General features: G+C 38.9%; 1 protein-coding gene across 1 annotated transcript; it reads right to left on the reverse strand.

Moving 5' to 3' along the window:
* Nucleotides 1–5,078: 5,078 nt before the first annotated feature.
* On the reverse strand, nt 5,079–12,490 carry LOC104163861 (autophagy protein 5). Its single transcript, XM_009702992.1, has 2 exons — nt 12,383–12,490; nt 5,079–5,210 (listed from the first exon to the last, which is right to left on the reverse strand). Exons 1-2 carry the CDS (start codon nt 12,488–12,490, stop codon nt 5,079–5,081), a joined length of 240 nt encoding a protein of 79 aa, XP_009701294.1.
* Between the last annotated feature and the right edge of the window lie 274 nt (nt 12,491–12,764).

The raw sequence follows: 12,764 nt of genomic DNA on the forward strand, positions 1-12,764 counted from the left end.
GAAAAAAATGTTACTGTATTGTTGAAATCAAACTGGTCTTAACTAGAGTGGGAGCCAAGGACAGGCAGGCTGTGCAGAACTTTCTTAAAGGAAATAATGGGAAAAATATCAAAGAGAAAATGACTACGAGACCACAAATGTTTTTTTTACAAGTTGCTAGAATAATGATTGGTTCTGGAAAGTCTTCAACCTACAGAAGTGTAACAGGACCTTGACTTCCAGCCATCGTCAATTTATTACTGCTTTTTTTATTATACAGAAGGTGGTTTCAGAGTGTGAGAGAAGTCCTGGAAAACACAACGTTAAGTACTTAAAATCCTTTCAAAAGTGACAGATGGATAGTAAGGAAAATTAATTACTACTTTTCTAACAATTTTTTTTTTTTTTCCTGAACCCAGGACAGAAAGCAACAGCGTGAGCTGGTAAATTGTTTTCAGAGCAGAATCATTTACTGAGGTAATTCAGTAAGACCTGTCACATGAACTGATAAATCCAAGGACAAAAAAATCCTATGCTCCAGAACTGCCTGGGGTACTAAGTACATCGAGTGGCCGAAATCTGGTGTTTAGGCATTTCTACGAACAAATGTCTCATTGAAGGAAATTTTGGCTGCATAGCAAAATAGCCTCAGCTTTTCCTTTCGTATTCAGTAAGAAATAATTTTTTGCTTAGCTCTTTTAAGCAAACGCTAGCATTTTCAAACAATATGTCAGCTATGCCTGATCAAATGGTGCTTTGACCTTTTGTCTTCCACTGACTCCCAATTAGGAAGGGTCAAGCATCCATCCAGTTGGTACCTACACAACTACCAGGGCTAGAGCACAATCCACAGAAAGGGGACAGAAACTCTGCTGAAGGCCATGTGCAAGTGCTCAAATAGGACAGCAACAAGCTATAGGGTGTCATCCCCTAGCTCCTGCTGGAGAAACCACCCCTGGCACATCAGAGGCCTTCACTCAGGCAGAGCTCCTGAGAGGATGCAGCCCTCCAGGTCTCAAGCTGCCAGGAGAGCTTGGGAACCTCTCCTGAGAGCTGGGGCAAGCAGAGGAAACATCCTTGCCTAGAGGAGGTGTGTGTTAGTGGAGGAGCTATGTCACCAAGTTAGGTCGGAGGGCTGCACAGCATCAGGGAAGATAAGAAGAGACTGATGGTGTCCTCACAGAGACCTTGCAGAGATGAGAGCCTGAACTCCCAGCTGCACAGAAAAAGGGTCTGCAGTCATTGGAGCGGTGCATGAAGACTCGCAAGATGGGGAAGACCAAAGTCTTGCGACCTCCGGCAAAAGAAGGCAGGCTCCTTCTCCACCTGCAGTCACTGCCTCAATGGCAGACAAGAGGCTGGAAGTTCCGAGGAAGCATCAGAACAGCCCAAACACCACATCCACACCAAGAGGTAGCAGTCACGGTGGTAGGACACTCACTCCTACAGGAGACAGTCAATCTCACTTGCTGCCTTCAGAGGTTTGTTGTCTGTTAAGAAGTTGCAGACAGACTGGCAAGGTTGGTCCTGTGCTTGGATTATTAGCCCTTGCTCTTCAACCACACGGGCACAAATCACCAGTGTGGCAAGGGAACACTTGAGTTTATCAAGAGTGACAATACAGTTCCAGGGGCAAGGTGGCACCTCCACAACTTCTCCATCAAAGGAGAAAGGTTCAGAGGCTCTGAGACTTGAATGCTGGTCAGTAACTGCAGGTCAATAACTGGTTGTGCAGGTGGTGTGACAACAAGGACTTGGCTTTTACAGCCACATGACACTCTTTGGGGATAAAGGACTGCTAAGGAGAGGCGAAATCCACCTAAGTGGGACAAAAGTATCTTTGCCTTCAGGCTGGCCAGCCTGGCAAGGACCGGTTTAGACCGTAACTGGTTTAGACCGTAAACAACAGGGGTGTGAATAACAACCCACAGACATGTAGAAATTAATGGACATGAGTGGAAAGCAAGTGGTGAAAGGTGACAGCTACAAGGGAGATCTCAAAATGATAAAAGAGGGTAGAAGAGAGCCTACCACAAGTGTACGTACAGCAATGCACACAGCTTGGGAAACAGGCAGGAGAAACTAGAGCAGTGACACAACTGTGACAGTGTTGGGCTACCTGAGATATGGTGAGACAGCCTGCACAACTGGAATGTTGTTGTGGATGGATGGACACAAGCTGCTCAGGAAAGACAGGCAAGGCAGACGAGGGCAGAGGGTTGTCTTCCATGTGAGGGAGCAGCTTAGATGTATGAAACTTAATGGGACAGACAACAGATTGGTTGAGATCTCGTGGTCCAGGATCAGAGGAGAGACTAGTAAGGGCAACATCATGGTGAGTCTGTTACAGATCATCCAATCCAGGCGAGGAAGCAGATAAAATCTTCTTTAATATCTCAAGAAGTTTCTGCATCACAGATCCTGATTCCTGTTAATCTCTGACATCTGCTGGAAAAGCAACATGGTGGGACACAAGTAGTCAAGATTTCTTGATACAGGCATTGGATGGACCAGAGCTGACCTGCAGCTGAATCTATTACTTACTAACAAGACAAAATAGTTCTGGATGTGATAACCAGTGGCAGCTTTGGCTGCAGCAACCATGAAATGACAGAGTTCAAGATCCTAGAGGGATTGATAAAGGACAGTAAGGAGAATACAGACCTTTGACTTCACTCGCCACTTCCTCCTGGTGCCCTTGCACAGTTCAGGCTCAGCCACTTCAGATGTATCACTGGACAGAGCCCTCAGTCCCTCACCTGCAGCCACAGCACTGAACCTATCCTGTAGTTACAGGAACGCAGGTGGAGAAGGAGCCTTCCTCCTGTTGCCAGAACTCACGAGCTTCTGGCCCTTCCATATCTTAGGAGACTATTTTCCAATCCAATAATCACAGATTATTCCTGCACCTCCTTCAATGTAGTTGTAGGTTTAGGCTCCTGTAGCTGCAGGGTCTCTGAGAAGATTTGATCCATTTCCTTTTGTAATCTCTGATGCTGTACAGCCTGATGACCTCTTCCTGCAGCTCCTTGACTTGGTGACACAGATCTTCTCCCAGCACATGCCTTCTGCATGCAAGAGGACCATCTTCCCCAGTCCCAACAACCTCAGTGGGAGGCCCCAGGCCCTTGTAACTCCAGATCTGGAGAGCTTCATCCTCCTTCAGGAGCCTGGCCCAAGTGAAGCAGACCATGAAGTTGAAATTCTGCTTCAGACTCCCTCCAAAATCTCCCTGGAAGAGCTGCAGCTGAAAAGAGACACCCTACATCCCAACCAGGTATGAAACCGCACAGACTGTAAGCAATACGATCTCACAGTGCAAAGAAAATAATCAAAATAAGCAATATTATTAGTAAGTTCTATTTGATTTTGAATACAGAAGCTATACTTTAAAAGATTAAGGATTAATGCTCACTATTCTTTCTCTGCAAACTATCAGCTCAATCTAATTCTCAGTTCTGGTACTTGGGTCTTCCCTGGAACAACCTTCAGCTATTTAGGGGATTACCATTCTCCTAAAACAAGGGTTTGCAGATAGCATTTTCCTTAGAAAAGCAATTCCACTGACATCAGTGAAGCTGTTCCTGGCAGAATATGCTTAGGTTTTCTGAAAGATCAGAGCCTTAATTAGCAGATCATAATTACACTATTCACTTTCATTTCAATGCTCCATGAATTTAGTAACTCTTCACTTAATTTTAGAATTATATTTTTACTCTATACCTAGAATCTATAATTTAATTGTTTGTTTGGTTTTTATTTTTTTTTTTTTTTAATTCTAGTTTAAACATCATAGTATTTGAAAACTTACAGAAAATACAGATCTTTGGTTGGAGTAAAAAGCCTCTCCCTCCTTTCTTGTGACAACTTCAATGAAAATTTACAAAGTTTCCTCCCATTATCTACCTAAGATTATGAACACACTGGGAAAAACTTGCTACCTTGCTGTCTAAATAGACAGTATCCATGACTCAAGGTCACTACGGCACACGAAGAAGCCAATTATTGTTAAATTCCAGACAATTGAAATAGATGTCTAAAGCTGGTTTTGCCACCCAGTTTTGAAAAAGTGAAAAAAGCTAGTTTTTGTGCTTTTTCTATTTACATATTTTCAAGGTTTACACAAGGTTGGTCTCAAAGAAACAAAAGACTAGATGATATCTACTGCATCACCAAGTCTAAAGGGATTCCATGATGTGATGCTTGCTAACCACAAGACGATCCAGGTTCAAGAAGTTAAAACAGTCACTGGTAGTTTTCTTTCCTAATATGATAGCGAAAATAAAAGAGATATAAAAACTCTCCAGCATTCAAAATACTAAATACTTTCTGGAGAGCTGATGCTATCTGTACAGAGCTAGCAAACATTGCAGCTCTCAAACTGTTGTCTTTGAAACTCTTTCTGGTAGAAATAGGAAGAAACAAAATTGGATGAACAGTATTTATGAAAATTAAGTAAATGAAACAATGTCAGTCTGATTCCCCAACCTCCCAGAAAAAAAAAAAAAAAGATACTTTTTGTTCTGTCACATGGCCTATTAAAAGGGAATCAACAAGAATTAGTTCAATAAAGTTGAACTAATTGAATTCAACAAGAGCCTGTGCATCAGTATTATCTGTTTTATAGCACAAGCACATATCACACCAGTGAAAAGTGAAGGTTACGCACATGTTTGATTATCCTAAAGCATATATACTATTTGCATTCAGACTCCAGAAATAATACTTCCGATCTGTGTTATTAGGCAGCTTTTAAGAAGGTAGAATAAGCTAACAAAGATTTATTTGGCAATTCTAATGCAAGAAATGGCAAAGTCAAAACCACAGGCATTTCATATTACAGTAACAACCAGAACAAAAACAATAGGTGCAGCACAACCTCTGCCTTATACATATACTAAGTACAGGCAGAATAATCAAACATACGTTCAACATTAAACTTTTACTGTTTTTCCCCAAACATGCTTTTCCTAACCTCGTCCTCTTTTGGCATCTTGGAAACCCAATGGAGTGATTAGTTTTGGAAAAGTACTGACACTGTGCTGAACTTGGTAACTTTTTACATGATAAATTGAGTAAAGGCATGAAGTGAAATAAACTCACCATTTCAGTGGTGTACCTTCATATTCAAACCATATTTCACTAACTTCCTCTTGTCTCATAACTTTCTGAAAGTGTTTCTTCACTTTGTCTGTTACCAGTGTCAAGTAGCTTATCCTTGGCAAAAGCAACTAAAAGAAAAAAGTATAAAAGCTTTAAGTAAACACAAAATTTAAATTAATAAAAATCTGTAACAAGTAAGCATTTTCATAGCCAAAATTCAGTCAGCATTCTTTTTTTTCTCCTCCACCTTTAAGGTAAGATGTCTTTCAGACAGTTTATTTATTAATGGTTAATGAAAGGCTATAAAATTATGTACACAAAAGATGCAGAATAGCAGTATGCAATACAGTAGCAAAAAAAAAGTAAAAAAGTTCTTGATTCTTTCAATGTGGTGGGAGGGAGAAGAGTGGAATTTAATTTCTGCTTTTCTGTATTTAAGCAGGCCAAGGAATGACGTTTTTAACCTTTTTCATATGAACAGATAGGAACATACTCTAACTTCTTATTGAATATAACGAGCAACTGTGTATCAGCTATTATTTCAAAATGGAAATTCCTACACAATTAAAAACAAACAAAAAAAAAAGACTGAAAACTAGCTGCTTAAGGGTGTAGCTCCCATGTGTGTTTTTTATTTCCAATAGCTGGCAATTTCCATTTTCTTTGCACTGGGTTTGCCAATTCAACATGTTAGTCAAGGCTGCTGTGATTCTTCCACTGTTTAACCTTTGCCCAGCTACTAAAATCAGAAAGAAAACTGTTAATATTTTGTAAGCTGAAACAAGACACCTTCTGACAGCTTTCTGGTGTACTATCTTCTTTTCTCAAGTGTAATCTTATGTACTTTCCAAAACAGAATATTGTGTTATTTTTATTTGCAACCCCCTCCCCTTGTTTTTTGGGGGTTTATTTATTTTTTTTTTTCCCCAGTATCCCAATGAGAAAAAGATTAATCTCCCCGTAAAATAACATTTATCTTTGGAGCAGTTGTTTTAAATGAATCACATTCATCCTGTAAAGTTATTTTCATTTCCTAATTATTAATAAAATAGATGGGTCTAAGGAATAAATAGAAATAAATTATATTTTGCATATTTAGAGAAAGAGAAACGTTTGTTTTCCAGTGTTCCTCATAACCAGTGTTGTTTCTGAAAATATTTTCTTTAGAGTATATGGATAATACTAGGCCTTAAGTGAATGTCTATGGTACAGACATCCCAAACGATGTAAGGATGTATTTTGCCTGACCGAAAACTTGATCTCTGCTGCAACATTCTTCCAGAATCTCTCCAACAATTGGACCACACTTTAATATATAAATTAGATACTATTTTGGCCATGATACTAGAATTTATTTATAAATATCGGATTCACAAAAAAGAAGTATGGAAAGTAAACCAAGAGTAAGTTCTTATGAAAGAGAATGGATTCGCCTTTTAGATAATGCTGCATTAAGTTACTAATCTGCATACATCTATGAAACAACTAAATTTTAGGATTATATAAAACTATAAAAGATCAAGACTCACCACTATCACAGTCATCAAGTCCCTTAACACTTGATCTTTTACGTACCATATGGTTTTCTTTTTCCATCTGTTGTTCTTATTACCATCACCATACTGTTTTTAACTTCTTTCATAGGAGTCTAATTCAACAGTGTAATTAAACAGAGCCTTGAGTTTTAAAAGGTGAACAATCTCAATAAATTCGATGAAGTCATGTACACACTCAAGTGAGAATTGTTTGGTACCTCAATGACAATATAATCTTACCCTTTATTAACCTAATTCCATATATCTACACTGATTGTTCTTGAGATAATATAGGCCAGGCCACTCCAACTCAAATATTTTTGGTAATAATTCTATATTTTCTGTGTGATATTTACAGTTAAATTCATGCCGCTCTATTCTGATATGAGACCCGTTCGTACTGCTACAAAAGCCAACTTTCAGCATGCTGCATGTGGCACAGCCAAGCAGGAATTGATAAACATATTAAAGCATTATTAATTGCAATAGCGTTCGACATAACCCTTTGAACTGCATAACTAACTTCCTCTGTAAAATATTTTACTTCAGTTTGTAGCGTGGAAGAACAATGCAGTTTCTATTTCAACACAATTAGCGATCACAGACAATAACCAAACAGCATTTAACTGAATTTAACAGAACGTGGCCAGCGCTCCCAATGGGCCTCTTTGGAGTACAAAACCCAACAGTTAATCAGGTTAACAGGACTGCCTGTTTTTCAGAGATGCTGAGCATTTGCTGCACCTACTGAGCTCTTTTTTCGGTCTTCCCACCTCTTCTACCTCACTACAGTCTTCCCCTTCCGTGGGAGACATGAAAGGATCCAATTCTATCACTTTTCTAGCTTTAATTATCCTAGATATTGACAAGCATACTAAATCTGTTACGTGAGACCTTTAAAAGCATAGTTTAAAGACATTTTCATTTTGCTACTCCTTTCAATATCCCTTCTCCATCAGTTGTCTACACTCAGTGAAAGACACCAGTTAACACAAAACATTTTTGCTCCAAAAATCCTGTAGTCTTTAAATGCTATTACTGAGTATTTCCAGAGGAGAGGTACTAAAAAATAATTGGGAAAAAACCCACCAACCTTAATATATTTAACTGTATGCTGGGCTTTAGTCAATCTGTCTGACAGCAGAATCACGTTAATTGTTTTATGGAGGCCTGTATATGAAAACCAGAATTCCACGCAGCAGTTTACCTTCTAGACTATTAGACCCTCACAAGCTTCTCCAGCACTTCAGCCACGTGGCAAGGAGCCTTCCTTTTAGGCAAAGCCGTGTTCACCAGAATGACAAACACTTTTACTCCAGATTCCTAGACCCGTCCGTGCAGGCTGAGGAGGCTGTATCACTTCAGCCTTTGGTTACCCTGCAGCAATACCGCTAGGTGCTGGGAATGAACAGCCATGATTCAGTGATAAGAGTAATTCTTGGGTTAGGGCTGAAATACCTAATTAAGTAAAAAACTACATGATCATATGACAAGATGTACTAATCCCAGTTAAACTCATTCCACTAAGTCAGATTTGCTCAATTGCCTTTTTTTGGGGTTTTTTTTGACAAATAACCATCTATCAGCAGACTTTGTGCTAAATGTTAGAATAACGCTATGAAAAAATTGAACACATTCAACAACGCAAGTAATGTAACAACTGCAGCCTGAATGTAGGACTGATAAACCACTACATAATACGCTAAAAGACAGAATGCCCATCATAAATTAAACGACCTACAGTACTGCATGGGCAAATATGCAGACAAGGTATTATCAGAAGTTTTTAATGAAGAGACTGAGTGCATATTTAGCATAGACTCAATAGTTATCAATTTAAGTAGTGTATGAGAGAAAATAACTACTAGGAAGGTGCATGATATAATACATAAGGAATTAAACAGACGAGAATCCCAGTTTTGATCCAAATTGTCTGGCAGCCCACTGATGAATGGCAGACAAGTATAATGCTTGCTGCTCGCTATACTGCATAATAAAGAAACCTGAATGAAAACCCCCACTTTCGGTTGAGCTCTGTGGCTCAGAAGAAGCCAAGTCTCTCTTGTCCCCTAGATCGGACTTGTAAGAAGATTCAAGAGAAGTCTAAAGCAGTCAGTGGGTGAATTGCTTTTAAGTGTCAAGACTGAGTAAGGATTCCTGAAATGTTAAGTGAGGCTGGGTGCCTTTACCACAGAAAACTGGTGTAAGTTTTCTCCCACTCAGTATAAAACCAAAAAGCTGGCATAAACTCCCTCAAATAGTCACAGTACATGGTACAAAGCCAAGTAGATGTTCATGACCTGTCGGGATCAGACTGACCATTGCGACAGCAATGAAGACAAGATAAACAAATTGCTCAGTACTAACAATTAAAAAAATACCATTTGAGAACATGAAAAAAACCCTAAAATTCATATTTACAGCTGAATTCTTAAGTCAATGGCCATACCTGATTTAATTCTTTCAAACTTAACGGGTACTAGTTCTTGATTAAAAATGAAACACAACACTAATCAACAGCTTTTGCTAAGATTTCTAGCCCTAGCTTTGAAAGAAATGGTGAAAAGCGTACACACAATTCATATACGCTCAGCTTAAATCAAAATAGCTATACAAAACTGATCAGTGGAGGGGGTGTTTGTGCGTGTGTATGTGCAAACAAAGAAGATCAGGAGTTCTCTTCATGAAATTAAGAAAACAAAAGTACATCTCCAAATACATTACCAGGCAGAATAAATCCTAGTAGGCTAGAACACACCATCCCTAAAATTACACATACCGCAACACCTTCCTTTTGCATGTTGTGTATTTAACCACAATAACCAGGAATGCTTTTTGTAGAGGTTAAATGAAATGCAAGAAACTCCTAATGTCTAAGTAAATGCCTGCAATATATCTTCACGTAAAAAGAGTACCCCTCCAGCTATCTCCACAGATTCTGTCGCAGAGAAAAACACCATTTTACATGCAAACCAGATTATAAAACAGAAAAATTCTAGATTTAACAGGAACTGGACTGGTCTGATCACCAATGTAACCAGGATGAAGAAACAAAGCACCCTAACGTGGCATGGCTTCACATTGCTCACTCTTACGGACACGTTAATAGAAGAACCCTTTTGATATTGAGGAAGCTTAAAGGGCAGCCGAGTAAAGGGTAGTCCCTCAGGCAGGGTATCATTTTAACACTGCTTTCTGCCATAATTTTGTTCTTTACACTTCACAAATCTCAGCCAATGACTACTCTGCTTCCTGTACACATTTTATTTCTAACTGTTGTTTGCACCAAGAGGCAGCCAGTACACTGTATTTTAAAAGAAAAATCACAACAACTTTAGCACTAGGGAAAAATCAGATAGTTCAGCAACAAAGGTAGTTCAACCTGGCTGTTCCTAATTATGCTTCCACTTCAAACACAAGCATCTGTAGGAAACACTCCAAAGAAACTTGGCATATCCATTTCCAGTGTTACTCTGCAGAAACCTCCCTGGCTTGACTACAGGAAGAAACAAGAGAGTGTTGTACCTCAGCTGCTTAGTCTTGATGTCACTACTCTTTCCAAAAGATAGATAAGCTCATTTTAAATTAGCTCTGCTACCCCTACACAGTGCCATACCATGATACACACATGCATCACTCCTGTGCTGTGTTAATCCCTCTAACAGACAAGGGTCTTCTGTCACACCACTCACAACAAACTGAAATCCATCACGCAGATTCTGGGTCGTTTTTCTAACCCCACACCCTCCAAGTCTATGTCTTCCTCCATCTTCATAAAGCAATTTCCTCAGAACAGAAGCTTTTTTCCCCCCTCTTAGCATAACAATGCCAGTATTTCCTTCCCATGCAGCCTTCACATTTATGGAAGCCAGTCTGGAACACAGAGGTTACGTCTATATTAGCAAGTACCGAGGTGTGATAACAGGAGACATGGAAAGCTGAACAGCTGGTGTCAAGAGTCAGGAGTGTTCACTACACATACTTTTTAACTTTAATTTGAGGGGTTTTGATGTTTTTTACTTCAATTCAGCTCCAGTTTGATCCCATACACTAAATGCCCATTAGCAGCTGAAGCACATCTTTTGCTTCAGCTTCACATGAAAAATGATTCAGCTTGTGGGCTCTAAAACTGCCGTGTGATGCAAACCTGGGCACAGTAAGTGGAAAGGATGAAGACTTGCTTCAAAAATGCACTCCGGATCTGAACAAAAACATTAACGTAGATGGACTCTGAAACCATGAGAACTAAACCATGACTTAAAACCTTGATTGCTATTACTATTATAAATCCTTGGTCTCTTCAAGAAGCAAAGCTGTATTATCAGCTCCAATATGACCTGAAAAAGGAAGAAGCTAAAATTTTAGAATTGTGATCTGTGAATAATCAGATTTTGCAAAAACAGAGAATTAAGCCTTGAGAATTTCTGTGCGCGCTTTAAGCGGAGTAAATAAAAGAAACTCTACCAGCTTAAAACTATCTCCTTGGATTAGAAAGTTGGCCACACCATGAAGATAACATGGTTTCAGGGTTTCCACGCTGATGTTAAACAGATCAAGACTGCATGTCTCTATACTTAAACTCATACCTTACATGTAGCTCTTTATATTTATATATATATATACACACACACACATATATATGAGTTAAAATATGTATGTATATATTGCATAATTTAAAGTCTGAGACTTCTAGATAGCTCAGATGCATTTGGTAATAGGTCAACCACATGAAGTAAAAGTGCTTCTGTTTTACCCATGGTGAAACTAAAACATAGGAAGATGAGCACTATCATCACTGAACGAAAAGCACGAATACTTTATTAGGTCTGAAAAACCCACTGAATACACATGTAAATCAGAAACTGATGACGTAAAGATGCTATTAAACACAGAAAAAAAATATTTCTATCCAGTAATATTTTCAAAAAGAACAGAATGCAATACAAGACTTAAGGATTTCAGAATCACGCAAAAACTCATAGTAGAAGACTTTCCTCCCACATACTTGTTACATTTCTAATTTAAGTTTCACTGAATCAGCTGACATTCTCTATCAAACAAATGTCTATTAGGTGCTGAAAGAATGAAAACTGCTGAGTACACTATAAATCAATACCACATGATTATAGAAAGCACTTCCAGTTTACAACTCAAATGCATCCATCATCCTCATTTTTATCATCAGCTAGCAATCCAGTTCAGTTCAGGCGCTGTACTGTTAAGACATTACAGCTGCTTTTCCTACATCTGAGCTAGATCTCTCATGGCTGCTAGCATTTAAAGAAAAGAAAACGAGTAGAAGTTGTCAAGGAGCAGAAATACTAGAGCCAGTGCTCATTATGAGTTTGTCTTACACGGGTGGCTGATCGTAGCATTTAAGATTGCACAAAGCTCTGACTGAAGTTATTTCTGTAGTAAGGTAACATAAAAGTTCTCTCCCTTCTTCTGGTCATTATCCAAGAATATACAAACTCACACAGAGACTCTTCCTTTTACCTAACTGCAGACTTTGTAATTTTTTTTTTTTTTTTTAAGATCTTAATTATCTGTGGCAAGTTTCTTTCACTGGTGAAATAAGCTTAAAGCTTTGAACCTGCTGTGAAGAGGGACGAATCATGCAGCATGGTCATATGGTTTACTTTCAGAAGGTACCAGGAATAAGAAAAAAAAAGTTGTTTGTTTTTTCACAACATGTAGTAGCACATATGATGAGAATGAAAAAACCAAACATGGCATTGGTCTGTGACCACCTTCATTATACTCACATAATAAGGTTCAGCTTCCCTTTCAGTTATCTCATCCTGATAGAGAGTGAAACAGGTTGGTATTCGTCCAAACCACACATCTCGAAGCACATCTTTGTCATCTGTCATTCTTCCAATGGATAGTGAAGCACATGTAGATCAGTTTGTTTCTTCAGCTAAAACTGTAATCCCGTTCCCCCCAAAAGAAACAAGTCAGCACAACTGCAAATAAAATACATCTTATTAAAGGTTCTCCCATCACTACGCTCCTGTAAGCATGAGACCTTAAACGCATCAGTTGGTACAGAGAACGGGATGAGTTAAGGCCTCCGAGCTAACACCATCCCAACCACAAACACACGGTGGATGAAGAGCAAAGGAGCATTTTCTAAGCCTGCATCAC

The sequence above is a fragment of the Cariama cristata genome, unplaced genomic scaffold (genome assembly GCF_000690535.1).
Source record: "Cariama cristata isolate BGI_N322 unplaced genomic scaffold, ASM69053v1 scaffold18296, whole genome shotgun sequence".
Taxonomy (NCBI): Eukaryota; Metazoa; Chordata; class Aves; order Cariamiformes; family Cariamidae; genus Cariama; species Cariama cristata.

What these genes read in the sequence shown, in the direction of transcription:
- LOC104163861 (XM_009702992.1), bottom strand. Translation starts at nt 12,490, where the DNA reads ATGACAGATGACAAAGATGTGCTTCGAGATGTGTGGTTTGGACGAATA. An exon ending in GGGAAGCTGAACCTTATTAT is followed by an intron (nt 5,211 to 12,382) that starts GTGAGTATAATG and finishes TTTTTCTTTTAG; the next exon opens with TTGCTTTTGCCAAGGATAAG.